This window comes from Felis catus, chromosome B4 (genome assembly GCF_018350175.1).
Source record: "Felis catus isolate Fca126 chromosome B4, F.catus_Fca126_mat1.0, whole genome shotgun sequence".
In the NCBI taxonomy this organism is placed as follows: Eukaryota; Metazoa; Chordata; class Mammalia; order Carnivora; family Felidae; genus Felis; species Felis catus.
Window position 1 is genome coordinate 66,687,554 of NC_058374.1, and position 21,874 is coordinate 66,709,427.

Sequence of the window (21,874 nt, forward strand, 5' to 3'; positions counted from 1 at the left end):
AAATTAAGACAGTGTCAAATTGGTGAAAAGGTAAACATAAACTAATGGAACAGAAAAAACTGGTCTAGCAGCAAGGTATCATATTTTTCAGATATCTATCATAAAAAAATAAATATTGCAAATCAGTGGTGGAGAGAATTGTTTCTGGGACAATTTCTTCTCAAAAAGAAAAAAAAATGAAATTAGATTGTTAACTTATGCTCAAAATCAACTCCAAGTAGATTAATGACCAAAATGTTAAAGAGCAAAACTATATAAATTTTTAAAACAGCATATCTTTATGACCCTAGGTTCAAAAGTATTTCTTTAGTTACAAATTGATAAAATGATTGATAAATATGACGACAGTTTAATTAGGAACTTGTGTTCAACAAAAGACAAGCCAGAGATTTGTGGGTATATTTGTAACACATTTAACTAAAAAAATCATTATGATAAAGCTAATGGCCCAAGAGAAAAATGTGAAAAAACAATTGAACAGATCAATACAGCCTGAAAACTCAATGGAGAAGAAAAAGGCTTAATCTGTTTGTGATCAGAGATACACAATAAAAGACATATTAATCTGATGATTCACACTCACCAGACTGACAAAAATTAAGATTACTGAGTAACTCGTATTTTCTTGTAAAGCTCTGGCCAATTCAGTAAAATGCCTCTGTGTATTTGTTTTCCTTCCTTCCCTGCCTTGGCTTGCTTTTTTCTCTTACCCTTCTTGCCTTGGGACTGCTTTCCCTTCCCTCACCACCTAAACAACAACTTCACCAGATAAATTTTGCCTTAGTTGCCACAGAAACTTCTTATTCGACAAGTCTCTGAAAGCAAGGAAAATGAAAGCAAAAAATGAACTACTGGGACCTCATCAAGATAAAAAGCTTCTGCACCGCAAAGGAAACAATCAACAAAACTAAAAGGCAACCGACAGAATGGGAAAAGATGTTTGCAAATGACATATTGGATAAAGGGTTAGTATCCAAAATCTATAAAGAACTTATCAAAGTTAACACCCAAAAAACAAATAATCCAGTGAAGAAGTGGGCAAAAGACATGAATAGATACTTTTCCAAGAAGACATCCAGATGGCCAACTGACACATGAAAAAATGCTCAACATCATTCATCATCGGGGAAACAAAAATCAAAACCACAATGTGATACCACCTCACACCTGTCAGAATGGCTAAAATTAACTACTCAGGCAACAACAGATGTTGGCGAGGATGTGAAGAAAGAGGAACACTTTTGTATTGCTGGTGGGAATAAAAACTGGTATAGACACTCTGGAGAAGATTATGGAGGTTCCTCAAAAAACTAAAAATAGAACTACCCTACAACCCAACAAGTGCACTACTAGGTATTTATCCAAAGGATAAAGGAGTACTGATTCGAAAGGGCACATGCACCCGAGTGTCTACAGCAGCATTATCGAGAATAGCCAAAGTACGGAAAGAGCCCAAAGAGCCCAAATGTCCTTCGACTGATGAATGGATAAAGATGTGATATATATATCATATATATGATATAAAGATGTTAGATATATATATCTCACATATATCACATCTTCTTTATATAGATATCTCACATATATATCATATATATGATATTTATATATATGTGAGATATCTATATAAAGAAAATGCGAGATAGATATATATGTGTATATATAATATATACATATATATTATATATACACATACTCAGTGATCAAAAAGAATGAAATCTTGTATTTGCAAAGACGTGGATGGAACTGGAATGCACTATGCTAAGTGAAATAAGTCAGTCAGAGAAAAACAAATATATGCTTTCACTCATATGTGGAATTTAAGATCCAAAACAGATGAATATAAGGGAAGGGAAGCAAAAATAATATAAAAACACAGAGGGTAGGGGAATGGGCTAAATGGGCAAGGAGCATTAAGAAGGACACTTGTTGTGATGAACACTGGGTGTTATATGTAAGCGATGAATCACTATTTTCTATTCCTGAAATCAGTATTACACTGTATGTCAACTAATTTGGATTTAAATTTTAAAAAATAAAAATAAAAGCAGATAAAACTTTACAATTATTTTAAAAATCTTGAGCATTGGTATAGTTAAGTAGGGGAGATATTAGGTATCACTAACGTTCTCTACTTTAAGAATCTTTGCCTTGGTACATGCACAGAATGGGTAAGTCTCACCTACTGATGGCAGAAGTTTAAGATTTTGGAAAGGAAAGTTCTGGACAGGAAGGGATTCTTCCCTCAAAACTAACTCAGTGTTGAAGCAAAATAGAGTGAAAGTTGAGTTTTTGTAGAGAGGAAATGAGATTAACCCTTGTTTTCTAAAAAGTATTCATTCATAGGAAGTATTAGCCTATCCTCTTCCATTTTTCCATTTTTAAAGACAGCTTTATTGAGGTAAATTTGATATACTTAAATCTGCACATATTTTTATTGCATGCGGTTTAGTGACTTTTAACACGTGCATACACCCATGAAATCATCACCACAATCACACATATCCATCACCTCCAAAAGTTCCCCATGTCCTTTTTTCAAGCTTTTGTGGTAAGAACACTTAACATGAGATTTATCCTCTTAAAAAATTAAGTTCAATACTACAATATTCAACTCGAGGCAATATTTTGCACAACTGATCCCTAGAACTTATTTTTCTTGTATAATTGAACTTAATCCATTTCTTTCAGAGGCAAAAGAGACGTAAATAATGAAGAATACCAGCTTGCACCCTGTAGGGACCACCCCCCCCCCAAGTATATCTTTTTTTCCTATCATACCAACTGACAAAACAATACTCAATTCTGAAGTATATTTGGATCACATAGCTCAAGCAAGATCGGTAAAGAAAAATTTGCTGCATAAAGTCTAAAATTTGAGATGAGAATAACTCAGAAATTTTATTAAAAGATATACTCTCTAAGGTTGGACTCTTCAAAGTACTTGTAAAAGAGAGCATTTTTCTTTAATGTAGCAACTTTTATCATTTAAGTTTGGAAAAGATTTGCCTTCAATTGAGAAATTATTCTCCCACAGGCCTTGGGCTGTATGGAATATTAACTCAACAATAGTCAAGTTACTATAATGCAAAGGCAAGTATGCAAAGGATTTGCCTTTTTGTCCTGCTTTATAATCTACTGCATTCTTTGAGAAAAATGACAATAAATTTGAGACATTTTCAAACTGACAAGGGATTACAGAAATGAGCAAGACTGACATGGGTGTGTGTATCTTGCACCCCAAAGAAGAAACCTCAGTTTTTAGGACGAGCTTCAAATCTGAACTCTTCCTGCCATGTGACAACCCTGTTTAGCTTGGACCTGATATGTGCATTTTCACTATAAGCAGAATAGCATGGTAGGAAAGTAGCTCAGAGCTGGAATCAGACAGACGAGGCTCAACCAATGGCACTGCTGTCTCCTAACCCCATTATCTTGAGTAAGGTCCTTCACTATTCTGAGCCTCAGTTTCCTCTTCTGGAAGATGGGAATAATACACTTTTTTGCAAAACAATTTGCAAATTTCTCTCATTTGTTTTATGAGAGAAAACCTCCTTATTTCATTCTTCGAAGGTCATTACTAAACCTTAGAACACTATGTGACACCAATGTTTAACAGATTTTTTTAATTAATAGCAATTGTTACTTCATTGGTATGTTGTAAGAATTAAATGAAATAATATAATAGGCCTTTTCTAAAATTCTTACTTAAGATTTTAATTATTGCATTATTAGTAATTAACATTGTTACCAATATTTATAATACAAATATTTACAATAATAAATGTAAAAAATTACTATTAATTGCTATTATTTCATATAGAATAAAAATGTTTCCTATTTCATGTGTTCTCCCTGTACAATTTAGTCCTTTCACGTCTAGTCTCGACCTTCCTTCTAGGACTCTATTTGTTTAACCTAAAATTATGGAGTCTAATGTCAAGGCATTTGTTACAAGTTGGGGCAAAGCTCCTGTGCACATGTAGCTGAAGAACTGATGAGATCAGCCTGAAACACAGAGATCGGTAATAGCAAGTTAAATGCAGCCTGGGGGAATCACTGATCAAGTTACTGTGTTTTATTCTAGCAGTATTTTTCTCCCTATTGTTTCCGGATGGTGCCATTTATTTCAACAGAGGTTTGTAAGAGCTTTCTGAAAAGTGGTAGTTCTCAGGAGACAAAAATTTACTTCCAAGTTTTGCCTTCAGAAATAAAAGGAAACCACGTGAAGGCATAAGGAAAAAAAAAGGTATTTGCATGTGAGAAGGTACAGGAGGCACTGTTAGAAGAGAAAGGGGGTTTGAAGGTACATGGGTATGTGCAGCACCTCAGGAGTCTATCTGGATCGGTAGAATCCAAGGTGCTCGAGTTCTGCAAAGATTTTCCAGTGTACACTCAGAGCAACAGAAAGACCAGAATTTAGGCAGACAGAGGGCTTGGACAACTGGGCTTCCATCTTACCAGAAGCCAAAGACTAAAAGGTCTTCCTCAAATACCTTTTCTCTGCCCAAGACCATTAGGATCTTTCCATAACACTGAAAGTAGAGAGTGGAATAGTCCAGTAATGATTGAGAAATTTTTTTTCCACCTGGGCAGGTTGAGATGGAGGGTGAAAAACATATCTGATTTGTTTGAAAGGAAATAAAGTAATGTAATAGTTCCTGTGTATCCATGATTTAAATTAGGATGGGATCTTATGAAACCCAGAGAATTTGACAAGTAAAAAAGTTATCAGGCTTGGTAGGAAAAAAGTTGAGGAGGGGTTTTGTAAAAAATGATCAAGCCCAAGACATGTGATAATTTGATTGAGAAAACATTTGCATACATTAAGTACCAATGTAGGAGAAAATCAACTGAATCTAATATTAGCAAAAGAAGGCTAGACAGTAATAAAGCTTGGGCTCATGAAGTGGTAGACAGAATAATGGTCCCCCAAATTGTCCTTATCCTAATCCTCCAGTATACCTTGGAGTATGTTACCTTACAATTCAAAAGAGACTTTGCAAATGTAATTAAGATTAGGAATAGCAGCCTAGGATTATCCAGGTGGATCCAATCTAATGACATGGCTCCTTAAAAGTGGAGAGAACTTTTCCCAGCTGTGTTCAGAAAGATGAGAAATTGGAAGAAAGGTCAGAGAAAAATGGAATATCGTTGGCCTTGAAGATGGAGGAAGGGGTCCATGAGCCAAGGAAGATGCATAAGCACCTAGAAGCTGGAAGGTAGAGACTCTCCTTTAGAGCTTCCAGAAAGGAACACAGCTTTGCCAACACATTGATTTTAACTCAGTGAGCCCCATATCAGATTTCTAACCTACAGAACTGTAAGTTAAAAAATTTGTGTTGTTTTGCAGCCACTAAATTTGTAGTGGTTTATTATGGCAGCAAAAGAAAACTAACCCACATGGCTAGAGTTCTAAATATTCCTACTAACAGGAGGTATGAGAGGTAACTTATGGTTCCATCTCTCTGAGTTGGGAGGCACTCATCTCTAGTGGAAAGAAATATCTTCACATTCGATGTAACTTCTTTCAAAATAGTTGGCTAAACACACAGAGATGTACTATTTCCTCTAGTACATAATCCCCTTGCTGTGTTTTAGTATAAGTCCAGTCCCCCCTGCTGCTGTACTTTTTTTGAAGTTGAGATTCAGCTACTCTTCATAATAACTACCCCACTCCCTGACGCATATCGCTATGTTAAACTGCTTGGAAAACATGAATTAATGTATGGTTTCCACTCTACATGGACTAAATCACATTCTCTGTACTCTTAATCACACTGCTAGCATCCCACCAAAACACAAAGTTCTAATATATGAAGGTCTTTCTTATCATACATTGTTAATAGTTCTCCAAAGTAGTATGGGTGTAAAACCTTACCATGTAGAAAAGAAGAGACTGTTAAAAGACCAACGTGAAAAGGATGTGTTACATGCTTAAAGTCACACAGCACCGAGCATTCATGCAGCACTGAGGCACAGTTCCAACACCTGTCAGACAGTTGTCTTTGAACAGACTCACTCTGACTTTTGCAGTGGAAGGGGTTAATGGGTATATGCCTCCAACAGTGGTGCTGCTAGGAAAGCCTGAGGCATGGAGAGGTTCCTAAAATTGGAACAGAAGGGTCAGCATTCCAAAATCCTTATCCACATCCATTAGGCATCACAAAGGCTTAACTCAAAACTAGTCTACTCAGTTCTTTCAGCTTTAATGGGATTCCTTTCCAGGGATCCACTCTGTTAGTTGCTCTGCCCTTATTTTTGTGGAACTTCTTGGGTTTTTCCCTTAGAATAATTAATTTTAGCTTTTATGACTTTTTAAAGTTCGTTTTGCTCAACATGGCAGCAAGGATGGAAAGCGACTAATGCATAAGGAAATCTAATTCTAATCCAGATTCTGCTGTCTTGAAATGTTTGCCTCTGTTTTGGATCTTCAAAATGGAGATATTAATATCATTTTAAAGCTCTTTATGATATATTGCATATTCATAAAATCATAAATGCTGAAAGGCTTTGGTCTCCCTGGAAAGGGATTGGGAGAGAGAGGGAGAGAATCATGTCCATTTAAAGCATTTTTGTTTCTACCATAAACTCTTCCCCCCACCTGTTATTATTTTGAAGAGAACATGTTCCTAAAGCGATGTAGAGCCTCTTGCCGATTAATTTCCAAATTAACACACCTGAGAATAAGCCCAAGGAAACTTTTAATGATTTTTTTATTACATAACATATAGCTGAATCACCTTACGCTGGCCATCAGTTATGGCTGAAATTTAACTGTACATACTTAGCTCAGCTCATGTTGAAGCCAGTTGTACAACATGTAAAACAATAACATAGGAATCTAGATGTTGTATGATAATTTTCTTAACCCCTGAAGATGAAGGAAGAAGCCTGATCATATTCTTTCACTCCTAAGAGAACATTTTAAGCACTAACTATATTATAATAAAGCCAGTCTGCTCAGCCACAAAGGAAAAAAAATGTAACGAATGTAGATAATTACCCACTGAAATACAGTGGGTAATTATAGGACCTCTGTACTTTCACCAGAATATAACTCCTAATTATCTCAAAAGCATAACTTCATACAATCAGAAACAGTTACCAATCAAAGAGATTACAAAAAAATGGTAAAACCTTAGATGGTTGAATTGTAAAAGAGATAAAAAGAAATTTAATATTGGTTAAAAATAGCACAGGGAATAAGAATATTCATCTGATGCTCCATGAGGTCTTCAGTCTTTAGGCTTAGTGTCTTGGTAACACTAGCCCTGGCTGCAAGCAGATTTCTTCAATACTTCTTACAATAATCTATTTTAGAAAGAATGCAGCTGAGAGCTTAACTGGCCTTCTTTCTTTCTTTCAGATTCCAAGTTGGTATTAACAGATACTTTATTCTCTGATTCATACTCTTTCCTTTTTTTTAGGTTCCACACAGTGATAAACTTGTTCTTTAAAAGGATATAAAGCAGGAATAAGGTAGGTACGCATTAACCCTGTCAGGGTTAAAATGAGGACTCTTTTAGCTAATTCTGGCTTCACACCATGGCGCAATGAAGATGATGGAAAACTGTCCTAGTCATCATCTATTTAATCATTTATTTGTAGTATTTGGCAAAGCATTTGGAGTTAACTTTAAACCTTCCCAAGTTGTTCATGATAGATATAATAGGAACCGTTTTTTGTACACCTTCTGCAGGTCGCTCACTTGCTTAACAATGTTTTGAATCCTTGAAAAATTTGTATTCATATCCCCACTTTACATTCAAAGGAAGGGTCACAGGCCTAGGAAAGGACTGAGCCAGGATTTGGAGCCAGTGTGACACCATAGCCCATGCCCATTCTTTGTGCCATTGCCTGTCCTCCAGCGAGCTGCCTTCTGGGCAAGTGCTTCCACACGACTGTGCGCAGTAGGACACAGGCGTCCTATTGCTGGAATGACTGTGTGTGAGTCCACTGACTCCCTGATCTTTTCCTCCCCATCCTTTGCTTCAAGAATGAGAACAAATGGATTCTCAGTACTGCCTGGGAATCCCACCATACTCCTGTCAAAAAGTCACTTTGCCGCTCTCTGATATGACTGTGGCTTACCTTCTCCCTCTTCCAAGTTCCTATTCCCCACATTCAATCACATTTCCCCTATCACTTCTACTAATAAACAAGAAATTAAAATAGAAACTTTTCTTATGGGCAGATCTTCGGCCTCCCACCACCTAACCCATATCTATGTGTATCTGTACATAGGTTCTTCTTCTTCCTCAGCAACATTAAGACATTCCTGCTCTTTTAAAACTCCATCCTTTCACAATTAATGCTACCTAACCTCTCTTCTCGGTGACTTCAATCTTTGGATCACTGCCTTTTGCATTAGCCATCTTGTCCAAGCTTACTGGCTCACCTCTAACAGCAAATGCACACACACTAGTATCTCTCATTTCTTAAAAAAAAAAAAAAAAAAAAAAAAAAAAACAAAGACAATAAAACAATAATCTCCTATACTCACATTCTTCTCACCTACAGCCCCATTTCTCTATTCCTTTCCAGAGCCAAACCTGTCAAAGATCTGTTAACACTCTGTCTCTATTCTCTCATCTCCCTTTCACTCTTTAATTGAGTTTAGTGTGATGCCCATTCCCACCACTCTACTGAAATGAAAGTTCTTGGTATGCCAATCTCCATATTGCTGAACTCTGGAAACATTCATCTTATCTGACTTGGGGCAGCATCTGATGGAACTGACCATGTCGTTCTTCTTAAAACAGTCTCCTCAGCCTGGACACAAGACATCACTCCTTCCTCCCTTTCTTCATCCCTATCCAGTTGCTTCTATATCCTCTATCCAAAGCCTAAATGCTGGGATGTGGGTCTAGTAAGGGATTAGGGATGGAATGCACATTTGTCGGGTTCATTTTTTCACATTCTGTCATTCTCGATACATTGTCTCATCCATCTCTATGGGTTAAGCATCACTTTTATGCATATAATATCCAGGGTTTTTTTTTTTAAATCTCAAACTCAGATTGCTTGTCTCCATTTTATACATCTTGATGCCTACTTGATATTTTCACTTAGATATTACACAAAATAATGAGAGAAGGGAGTAACTTCTGCACAGAATTTCTTCTGCCTAGCAAGCAACATGTGGAAGGAGGATTCAAGGAAGGTGAGTGAGACTTTAGGGCTTACAGGTCTTGGAAAGCGGGGTTTTATTTCAGTTTTGCTGTTTTGCCGTTGTTCCAATTTCACCAGGAACTGAATCACTGCACATGCAAAAGGCTGTAATTTCAAAGGAAATGTAAATGAAGTGCTATGATCACTCAAACTCCAAGTCTGTAGTCAAGGATTAGCCAAGCCTATCTTAGTCTGACTGCAAAACTCTATTTCTCAATTACATCTTCACAACTTTTTCATCTCATAGCATTTCAATTGTACACCAGTTACAGAAATAGCAAACACTGTGGAAATTATAACACAGACCTTGTATCCAAAGGAAAGAACTCAGTCTTCCAGCTGCAACACCACACCAACAAACCTAGCTCTCTGCCTCCTTACAAGGATAGCCAAGAGAGTGAATCTCTGCTTCTCCCTGGACAAGTGAGAGCACAACTAACACAAACACCACAAAATCTTACCACCAACATATAGCAGGTACACATATGTGCTCTGAGTTTTCTGGATTATTCCTAGATTGCTGACTTATGAAAGGAAATGTATACTTTCCTAAGACAAACTTCTGGCATCAAAGAGACTTTTCCCCCAGGGAGGTAAAAAATGTTTCCAAATCATTTGGCACTCTCCGTGTACTTGTCATGAACATGAGGTAGGTAGGTAGTTTCTTCTCTTCACATCCTGGCTGCTGGACCGTTTGAAACTTGGGTGGTTCATTCATATCCTTACATAAAAATAGCAACCCTGTGAGCAATAATGGACGTAGATTTCTTACTTTCCATTGGGAGAACACCTAAATATCACTCATTCGTTCAAATTTTGGGTATCAAAATGTATATGGTAAACTAGGAGCTCTGTGAGGCAGAGCAACAAATAAGATAGTGTCCCTGATCTCAAAGAGTGTATACTGGTAAATTAGCAACAGCTTCACAGACGTATAAATGCCACAGAACAAAAATAGGTACCACCTATTTCTATTTTATGAATGGCAATTCCAATCTTCCAATGGTTGCAGACATAATCATTTTTTTTACATGAAGTGTGCTTATAGCATTTGATGGTTAGTAAATAAATAACTTAGTTCATAGTATTTTCAATCCAATTGAAGCAACTTGACAAAACAAAGAAGGGATGAACATTAGAGATCTTGAATTTAAGTTTTTGAATTTCTTATTTTTCTTCCTTTTAGCTCACATTTAGCCTGTCAACCAATCCTGTCAACTTTACCTTAAAAACACATGCATAATGTGACCATGTCTTATTCACTGTATTGCCACTATCTCAGGCTACACTGCCATTGTCTCTGGCCTGAATTGTCACAATAGCTTCCATATCAGCTCAGAGGCAGATTTTTCTGGAAGCTAAAGAAACTTAAGGTTCATGGTCCCTTTTTGCTTAATCTCCTTACATTTTCATACCTAAAATTCTACTTACAAATTTTTACAAAATTTTTCTTAAAGAGGGCTGCCCAAATTTTAAATAGCTTCATAAGACCTGCACTTATCTCTGCTTTCACAGTGCTTTTTGCCTTCCTATAGTCCATTCTCAGGACTAGAGTGATCCTTTTAAAATCTCTGCTTAAAACTTGCCAATCATTTCCAATCTCATTCATCTTAAAAGTCAAAGACCTTACAATTGGTCCATGATGCCATTTGTGACACTGCCTCAATATCCCTCTGACCTTTTACTCTGTGATTATCCCCTCTTACTCTGCTATAGACACATTGGCCTCCTTGCTATTCCTAGAAAATTCCAGGCATGTTCTGCTTCAAGGTTTTTGTACTTACTCTTCCCTTAGGTATCATCAGGGCTCAGCCTCTCACCTTTGTTATCAATTATCACCTTCTCTGAGCACCTGATAAAACTCCAAACTTTTTTAAGTGCCCCAAATTTCCCACTCCACTGCATTGGTCTGAATGTTTGTCTCCCCCACATCCAAAATACAGGTGTTGAAATCCACATCCCTACAGGTGATGGTACTAGGAGGTGGGGTCTTTGGGAGGTGATTAAGTCATAAGGATGGGAGCCCTCCTGAATTAGAGGCCAGAGAGCTAACTAAATATCTTTTGTCCGTGTGAGGAGACAACTGGAAGTCTTCAACCTGAAAGACAGCCCTCACCCAACCATGCAGGACCTTGACTTGAATTTCCAGCCTCCAAAACTGTGAGAAATAATTTTTTGTTGTTTAAGCCTCCCAGTCTATGGTATTTTGTTACTGCAGCCTGTGAAGACTAATACAGAAATTGGTACCAACAAGTGGGGTGCTGCTGAAACAAATACCTAAAAATGTGGAAGTGGTTTTGAAAGTGGGTAATGGGTAGAGGCTGGAAGAGCCTTGAGGTGCATGCTTGGAAAAGCCAAGATTGTTGTAAAGAGATGGCTACAGGTGATTCTAGGGAGAACTCAGAAAGAAAAGAGAGCTAGAGGGAAAGTTTTCATTCTCTTAGAGAATACGTAAATAATGGTGAACAGAATGTTTGTGGAAATATGGACAATGAAGGACATTCTGATGGAGACAGAAATGAGAAACATGTTTTTAAACAATGGGAAAAAGGCAACCCTTGTTGTAAAATGGCAAAGAACTTGACCAAACTGTATTCTAGTGTTTTGTGGAAGGTAGAACTTGTGAGCGATGAAACTGGATATTCAGCTGAGGAGATTTCTTTTTTTTTTTTCCTTTTATATGTATGTATTTTTTGTAATTTAACTTTATTTTTTATTTTTTTAAATTTACATCCAAATTAGTATATAGTGAAGCAATGATTTCAGTAGATTCCTTAATGGCCCTTACCCATTTAGCCTACATCCCCCCTCCCACAACCCCTCCAGCAGCCCTCAGTTTATTCTCCATATTTATGAGCCAGCTGAGGAGATTTCTAAGTGTTGAAGGGATGGCATGGTTCCTCCTGACTTCTTATGGTAAAATGTGAGAGGAGATAAATGAATTAAAGAAGGAAATGTTAAAAAGGAACTAGGGGCACCTGGGTGGCTCAGTCAGGTAAGCGTTTGACTCTTGGTTTCAGCTCAGGTCATGATGTCAGGGTTTGTGGGTTCGAGCCCCACATTGGGCTCCATGCTGACAGTGTGGAGCCTGCTTGGGATTCTCTCTTCCTCTCTCGCTCTCTGCCCCTCCCCCACTCGCTCGCTCTGTCTCTCTCACAAATAAACTTAAAAAAAAAAAAAAAGAACCAGAACTTAGATATTTGAGAAATTCTCAGCCTGTCCATATTGCAAAAAATGAGAAAACTTGTTCTGAAGAGAACATTAAGGATGTGGCTGAGCAACTATTTGATAAAGAGATTATGAGTGTGGCTCAGCCATTTCAGCAGAGACCAAGAATAGAGATGGGATCATACCAGCAAGGACACTGCCTATTTGAACTAACACAGACAGAAAGAAGGATGGAACAAAGAAAGTCTATCAGACTTCTTAGATTCTACAAGACAGGACCATAAAGCTATTCAGCTGCTAACTGGGCTCTCCTTTAAGAAAAGGAAATAAGGGCCCCAAAGGTGATTCAGAAATCATCACTGCTCCCACATCCACCCCAGTAAACTCAGGCCTGGGGTATAATGTGGCTTCCACCTTGGTTTCAAAGAGCAGGACCACCATCTAGCAGAGCCCTGTCATTAAGATTCCTGCAGAAAGCAGCAGAGTGAGTGGGGCTCTGCAAGAGAGGCACATGATGGAGGAGGTTGCCACCAGAGAGAGCCATGTAAGCAGTGCCACACTGAGCCCAAGGGACAGGGCCACCTACCAAGCAGTGGGGGTGACATCGTTATCCCAGTGAGCCTGAAGGGCATAGCAAAGGGCATAGCATCTAAGCAAAGAATATTACCCTCCTGCCTTAAGATCTAATGGGATTTGTCTTGTCAGGTTTTTGACTCATGTGGGACCCATCACTTTTTCCTTTCTATTTCTCCCTTTTGGGATGGGATCATCTACCTCTCCCATGTCTGTCCTACCACTAAGTTTCAGAAACACATAACTTGTCTGGCTTCACCGGTTCACAGCTGGAGAGGAATTTGTCTCAGGATGCCTCATACCTCGAGTCTCACTCATACCTGATTTGTATGATGTTTAGCTAAGCCTTTGGACTTCAGACTTCAAAGCTGATGTTGTAATGGGTTAAGACTTTTGGAGTTGTTAGGATGGAATATATATATTTTGCATGTGGGGACATGAATCCCAACAATGGAATTCCCACCTGACATCATACACAAAACTAAGGCAGACACATTGATGATTTAAGTGTTTAAAAAAACTTTAAAATTCCCTAAGAATATATAGAGATCTCTTCTTAGAAATTTGAGTTTCAGAAGGCCTTTTAAACACAACACCTGACATAGATACCACAAAGGAAACAAAAAGATTTGATTATGACCAAAGTTTAAAGCTACCTAGCAAAAGACACAATAAATAGGTTAAAAGACAAAGAGTCTAGGAAACATATCTGGAATGACACATAAAAAGAATGAATATTTTACAGTTCAATAATAAAAAGAAAATATCCTCAGTAGGAAAATGGCAAACAATATATATTGGTTTCTTCACAGAGAAAAAGAAGTAGCAAAGGAAAAGATGTATCACCTCACTCACAATGAAAGAAATGACATTACTACAAGAAAATACCTTTCAATTTTTTGGTTGCCCTGTGTTGGTGTATGCATAGAGAAGTTGATTTGGTAAGAGGATAAACTGGCACAAACGTTTTAAGGGCATCAGGATAATATGTATAAAAATTTAAGATGTGCATTTTTAGATGTAATCATTTGATTTTAAAAACTTAAATGGGCATTGAGGAGGGAGGGCACTTGTTGGAATGAGCACTGGGTGTTGTATGGAAACCATTTTGACAATAAATTATATTAAAAAAAAACCTACATAGGAATAATGAGGCAAGTAGATATAACACTATGTACTATCATATTTATTGCAGTATTATTTATAATATTAAGGCAGAAACAAGAAAATGTTTACCATTAGGTTTTGGTTAAACTAAGGCAACAGTGGAACATCACATAAGTATTTAAAAAGAAGAGATAGTTTTATATGAATCAACATAGAAAGATATATACAATATTGTTATGGTTTTTAAAAGGCTTTAAATGTCATATTTTGTATTTCCTATTGATGTAAACAGATGACTAGATGTATTTTAAAATCTGGAGGAATATACACTGAACTGATAACATCTATATTTGGGGGATAAAGAAGGACTGTCACTTTCTACTTAGAAATCAGTATTGCATAGTTTTTATATAATGTTGTACTACTTTGACCATCAGCAAAAGCATTACAGATATTTCCATTATGTAAAAGGAAAAAAAATGGGAGGAATCTCCTTTCACTTAAGAAATATATGTATTTACTTTTTGTGTTATTCAATCCATATATTAATTTTCCAATAAATCTCAATCAACATTATCTATAGTTTGTTATAATTATTTAAATGTGCCTTTGCAGAAGGTTACACTGTGTATCAATGTATCGTTTGGATTTCTCACCAATGTTAAGGACTTCAATGATTTCCTAAAAAGTCCTATTTTCTAGGCCAGTGCTCCAAATACTCATAGGTCCACATAGCTGGAGAAGCTGTACATATTTTTTGAAAACTGAACTCAGGCAATACCGGTTCACTGATGCCATATGAATTGTAACACAGAAGGAAGTTTTCATTTATATTGCTTCAATGTGCTTACCTTGCCAATTGCTGGTGTGACTCCATCAGAGGTGTTAATCCAAATTCCCATTTCTTGTCCATGTTCATGGGCTTATAAGTTGCTTGAGGTTCATCTTTTGTGAAAAGGAATCCTGACAAATTCCCAAGAACACTGTAATTGGTAATAGTCTGGTAACTGATATTTAAATGTAAACTTTCCAAAAATTTTTGAAATAAGAATCTCCAATCTAGTATTCATGTAAACAGTGCTTTATGTTACATACATTAAGGTATTCTCATCCATTAATTGTAGTTACAAATATAAGAACTGTCTATTTCCATCAATTTTTAGTGCTGCAAAATGTCAACACAAGCACTGTCAATTCAACAATGTGATCAATTGCTTCTATTAAAACCTCCAATTTTCTTTACTTGAGAACTTACAGAAGTAGATAAATCTAATACTCATGTTACTTTGACAAACAACCTTTTCTATGCTTTTGTTTGTTGGTTTTTATATGAAATAAGGCTGTGAAATGGTGGAAAAACCCCTGCACGAGGCAATCAAGAAATTTAGATTCTATTCTTAATAGCTACAAAAAAGCAGGAGTAAGCCACTTAATTGGATAGAGACCCAACTTTCTCTTCCACAAAATGAAGCAGTGTATTTTAGATTGTAAATTGTAAATTCTTAGTCACTGTCCTTCTTAAAAGTTGTCTTAAAATGATTCAAGGGGGGGAAATGTCTATGATTCTATCTTCCGTCCCTCCACAAATATTTATTGACCCAACACCAAATCTCTTTCCCTTGCTAAACTTTTTACATTATATTTATATTTAAATATTTTTCTTTACACATTCCTGTTAAATTATGTTAGCTAGGTCATAAATATGTATTTCTTAACTTGAAATAAGCTATCCTTAAAAAAAAACTTTGTCCATAAACCTATAGAATCATTAAATCATATACAAATTACAATATAGAGTGACATGTTCTATCATTACATTAAGAAAACAGAAACATTATTTTATGAAATTTAAAATCTCTGTCATCTGCAAACATTTCAGTGTGAAACAACTTTTAGTAACGTTCATGCTCTTAGGCATAGTTATAGAAATGACTTTTCTTTTGTATAATAGGTGTATTAAAAGATGGGGTGCCTGCGTGGCTCAGATGGTTAAGTGTCCGACTTTGGCTCAGGTCAGGATCTCATGGTTCCTGGGTTTGGGCCCGCATCAGGCTCTGTGCTGACATCTCAGAGCCTGGAGCATACTTCAGATTCTGTGTCTCCCTCTCTCTCTGTCCCTCCCCTACTCGTGCTCTGTCTCTCTGTCTCTCAAAAATAAATAAATGTTCAAAGAAAGAGAATGTTGTAACACAACATAGAGAAAAGATTCTTTCAACCAAAGAATCATTGTCAACCGATGAATGGATAAAGAAGATGTGATATATATATGTACAATTGAGTATTACTCAGCAATTAACCTAAGAATCATTATATTTATTCAATAGCTATATTATTCTTTAAGATTTTTATGGCCAAGTCTTCAAATCTTGATGGACAGGGAAATCTGTGGGAAAAATCTTTCTTCTATCTGCAAGTCAATTTTCTTTTAGAAAGAACACTGAATTTTTTTTTAAACATTACTGAATTCCTTCATCCCTTGAAGGTATTTCTGCATTGTTGAATAATATAAAACTTCCTTATAATTTATTACCATTTAATAAAATATAACATTTTTCATTCAATATTATATAAAATGTTATTCCTCAAAACTAAAGTAGGCCTAGGAGTTCTTTTTCCTAAACTAATTGTAATATATATTTTTAGAAATACTTAGTAAATATAAATTTAAATATTTTGTTTTATCTTAAAGGAAGTCTACCAAAATAATGACATAATACATTCTGTGATTTTTCAATTCTTTAATGTACTTTGGCAGACCAGCCAAGTTAGCCATATCATATGTGAAGTCAACATCACCATACTGAACATCACATACAAAAAAGCAACATAGACATAGACATAGCCTTCAAACATTAGAAAAACAGATAAATATTGTCAAAGAATCGTAAGTAGCTAATAAGTGACTATATTAGAAATTTAAACAGTGGTGAGTTTCAAACTGTCCTGTGAGAAAAGAGAATGAAAATGATTCTTTTTTTGGAAACTGAAAATTTACCCACAAAGATGTGTCAGTTCCATCCCTGACCTATGTGTGTGCACATGTGTGTGTGTGTGTGTTACAGTATAATGTCCACACTTTGAAATTTTATTGTTCTTCAATCTTACCATATTGTTTGGGGTACACTTACTTAGGAACATAATACTGTCTTAATTGTTCCACTGTTTTTTTAAGTACATCTATGCTATTATAGCCGCATTGAAATCCCAGAGACTATGAAGGCATAGAGGGATGGATGTCTAGTGGCCTGTTTAAAAAATAAATTAAACAAACAAACAAACAAATAAATAAATCTAACCAAAGAGGTGAAAAACCTATACACTGAAAACTATAGAAAGTTTATGAAAGAAATTGAAGAAGACACAAAAAAATGGAAAAATATTCCATGCACCTGGATAGGAAGAACAAATATGGTTAAAATGTCAATACTACCCAAAGCAATCTACATATTCAACGCAATCCCTATCAAAATAACACCAGCATTCTTCACAGAGCCAGAACAAACAATCCTAAAATTTGTATGGAACCAGAAAAGACCCCAAATAGCCAAAGCAATCTTGAAAAAGAAAACCAAAGCAGGAGGCATCACAATCCCGGATTTCAAGCTGTACTACAAAGCTGTAATCATCAAGACAGTATGGTACTGGCACACACACAAAAAAAGTATTAAATCCAAAAAAATTAAGTGTTCACAAGTGCAGGTCTTCAGGACTGGATAGTGTAATGTGTTAGTCTGCAAGCAGTTTTAAACTTCCTATATGTTGAGCATCTAACATTACAAGTTGCTCCCTGGTAGCAACCAAAGAAACAATGGTGAAAATTGGGGGTGCTTAAGAACTCCTGTGAGCATACAACTAAAGCCATGGAATTTCCTCCCAAAGCATATACCTAGAAAGGCAATTCTTTCAAATTTTCCAGTGGGGGACTATGTGCACCACTCCCCTCCCTTCTCCCTGCCCTTAACCATTCCACTAGGAAGTAATATGATAGAAGTTTAATCCAAGGTCTTCCCTCATGGAGCTTAAATTCTAATAGAAGAAACCAACAATAAACATATAACTAAGGTAGGATAACTTGTAAAAGTAGAGTATGTGGAGATGGGGGTCGGGGAATGGTCAGGGAAATTCTCTTTGGCAATAAGACTTGATCATGTATTGTGCACCAAGCAGAGGGACTAGAAGATGCACAGGCTTAAGCGTTCAGGAAGAGAAAGAAGGCAAATATAGCTGAACAAACAAAAGGGAGAATGGAATCCAAGATCACAGAAGCAGGCAGACATTCACCCCTGTAGGGCCATAATAAAGAACTAGAAACTTTTTTCTTGTCTTTTTTTCAATTTTATTTTATGAAAACTGTTAAACATATAAACGCAGAGAGTAGTATAGTAAACGTCCATGTAAACAAAATCAAGAATTATCATTTGCCACACATTTTCACCTTTTCTTTTTCTTATTTATTTTTTAGGCCAGTGGGATACTATAGCATTTTAAAGGAAATTCCTGAAATCGTGTTATTTCACCCATAAATTTATCTAAAAATAAGGACAATCTCTTACATAAGCAAAATACCTTCACAGCACCTAACAAAATTAACCATAATCCTTTAATATTCTCAAGTGCTCATCCACATTTCCTCAATTTTCTCCAAAACATCTTTTTAAAAATTGATTTGCTTGAAAGGAGATAGATTATATTGAAATTACAATCGAAGCCATTAGAGTTAATAAGCTGTGAGTTACTTTTAAAAAAAAAAATCATTCTGGATCTCTGGAAAATAAGTTACAGAAAAGCAAAGGTGGTTGCCATGAAACCATTTAGGAGGCTGGTACATTGTCCAGGTGGAGAGGAGAATGGCTTGAACCAAGGTCACAGGTGACAGCGAAAGAGTGAGACTGGATGACATTGCTAACAGAGCTTTCTGATGCATTTCATGTGGTAGGATGAAGGAAAACAAAAGAGTTTAGGGCAGCATTTAGTTTCAGAGTTGAAGGACAAGGTCAATTAATCTATTAACTGAGATGGGAAAGACTGAAGGGGTGCAAGAGCATGTTTGTGGGCATAAGAAAGGTAGATGTATGCACTTGAGGGGTTACCTATTAAAAAACATATTTAAAGTCATGGAACCAGAAGATATGACAAGAGAGAGTTCAGTTAGAGAAAAAAGGAGCCTTGGACTAACTTCCGGGAGACTTGACATTTAAAGCATTAGCAAAGGAGACTGAAAACAAGCAATTACTTATGTAGCAGGATAGCCAAGGACAACACAGTGTCAGACACACTGAGAGGAGTGTTTCTAACAGTGGCCACCTGTGTCAAATGCCATCTGGATGCTGGCATCTGGATGTTCTCATCCAAGTCTGGATGAGAACAGAGACTTGACAACTGTATCTTGCAACTTTCATAAGATGTTATAGACAGTGGTGGGTATAATAGCCCAACTGGAATGTGGTGGTAAATTGGGAGGTGACGCAGTAGAGACAGCCCAGGCAGACAGTTCTATAGAGTAGAGGAGTGGAGGAATAGGATGAATAGCTGGTTTGTAGGAGGATATTCTTGTTGAGTTTTGTTCAGGTAGGTGCAACTAAGTCAGGTTTGTTGATCAGAAGATACTGACAGAGAGGGATAAATTGGTGATGTGGCTGAGAGTGGAGACAACTGAAGGGCTTCCACAGCTGAGAGCACAGTGGATTTAGAACACAGAGAGAACTGTTATGCTTACGTATAAGCAGGAATAACCTCAAGGAGAAGAAAGGCAAAACAGATCAGCGTGTGTGCAGGTAAACTGATAGAGTTGGTACTTTGGAAACAATGTGTTCCCTTTTTAATTGCTTCTATTTTTTGCCTCTATTTTTCTCTGTAAAACAGTAAGCCACATCAGCAGCTGAAAATTGGGTGGGGTGGTGTTGAAGGTTTTAGAAGAAAAAGTGTGAAACAACAGTCTCTGTGAGTGGGACTGTAAATACACTAGTTTAGGACCTTCAGTAGGATTGCCAGACAGGGCAGTGTGCTTGGAAATTAAATGGAGTCTTGTCAGCACAACCACAAGACTGTTTGCCAGACGCTTTCAGATGCTCAGGTGCAGAACTGATTCAGTCAATCAATTAGCCCAAACTTCCTGTCTGCTGTGTATGGAAAGTTGGTGTCCAAACTGTTCAGGTCTGCAGTTTTAAAGTTTTCTTACTCTAAACCCCGTTATAGTGGATACTGTGACTCCCCTATCTTTTTGACCCTATTATAATGTGTAACACAGAATGTGACTTACATAAATGTCTGACATGAGTGAGTGAGTGAATGAATGAATGAAGAGTCGCTGTTATCATCCAAGTTTCAGAGTTCAGGACACTGAGTCAGACAAGAGATCTTGTGACTTTTCTGATCTGATTTGGTAGCACACAAAAGACTAAAACTAGCAGTGATAAAAACTGAGTCTCAATCCTGGCTGATCATGACAATCATGAGGAAAGCTTTTAAAAATACGCACTTTATCCAGCGCCCACCTTCAACCAGGTGAATCAGAATAATTGAAGCAGAATTTCTCAGGGTAGACCCCAGGCATTTGTATTTTAAGGGCTTGTAGGTGACTGTGCAGAGCGAGATTTAGCCACTCACTAGTAGTGAGTCCTGGGGGAGTGGAGACTACATCTATTCATCATAACTCCATTGCCAGATGCAGATTTATCTCGTCTTCTGCGAACAGCAAAGACCTTGTCAGATGACTCCTCCAGACCGTAGCCAAATGAGTTTTGTATGAGTACATTTAATGTTAATCTCTGCTATCTTTTAAATCTATTTTCTTTCATTCTCACCTTGTAATAACTGGTGAATGTTTTATTTGCACCCTATCAATAGCACACCAAGCACCTCCCCTAAAAGAGTGAAGAGGGGGTGCCTGGATGACTCAGTCGGTTAAGCATCGGACTCTTGGTTTCCTCTCAGGTCACGATCTCGTGGCTTTGTGGGTTTGCGTGGGTCTCTGTGTTGGCAGTGTGGAGCCTGCTTGGAATTCTCTCTCTCTCTCTCTCTCTCTCTCTCTCTCTCTCCCCCCCCCTCTCCCCCTTCCCCACTAGCTCTGTGTCTGTCTCTCTCAAAAATAAATAAATAAACTTAAAAAAAGAGAGTGAAGAAATTAGGAGAAGGAAGCAGCCATGATACAACAGTTATGCGAACAACAGGATATGCTGGAAGGCCTACAAACCAGAACCTCGGAGACCGGTGGAGAGGCTCAAATAAAAATGAAAAAACAAAACAAAACCAAAACCAAAACAACAACACAGAGTATATGGAATAGCAGGAAGCAGTACAAACACGGAAGCCGAAGTTATTCATGTGACAGCTTCCCTGTACCATTAGTTCTAATATATGTCATGAGCCTTCCTCATGCTAAGTGAAGAACATCAGGGCTGTCACTCGGCCCTACACTCATCCAGAATTCTCTAGGCATCTAGTCCTGAAATGTGAAGCGGTATCATTATAAGTAACATATAATTATTATATAGATAATATATATTTATATTTATATAAATGTATATATTTATATATATAATTAATATATGTAATTATATAGATAACCTTATATAAATGGCATAAAATATTATAAATACCGTTAAATAGAAAGCATTGAACCCATTAGCCTTATGCAGTAAATGCCGACCCTACAAATAACAATATGTCATTATTCGGCATAATTCAAATATTATGAATTTGTTATTCGTAAAGCTTGAATGCTTACTTTGAGACATATTCTAGTTCCTTAGTTCTACTTTTCTTTCTTAATTGCTAATTTAGTAGTAGAAACTAAAACCATTGTTAGTTTACTGCCAGGGTAAACTGTCTGCATACATGGCAATATATACCT

At 36.8% G+C, this 21,874-nt stretch overlaps 1 protein-coding gene across 1 annotated transcript in view; it reads right to left on the bottom strand.

Moving 5' to 3' along the window:
- The window catches only part of LOC111561345, a 287,419-nt gene that overhangs the window by 35,410 nt on the left and 230,135 nt on the right, over positions 1-21,874 (bottom strand). The window contains exon 7 of the mRNA XM_045061647.1: positions 14,874-14,985. Within this exon, the coding sequence (XP_044917582.1) occupies positions 14,874-14,985 (112 nt within the window). The remainder of the gene's footprint in view (positions 1-14,873; positions 14,986-21,874) is intronic.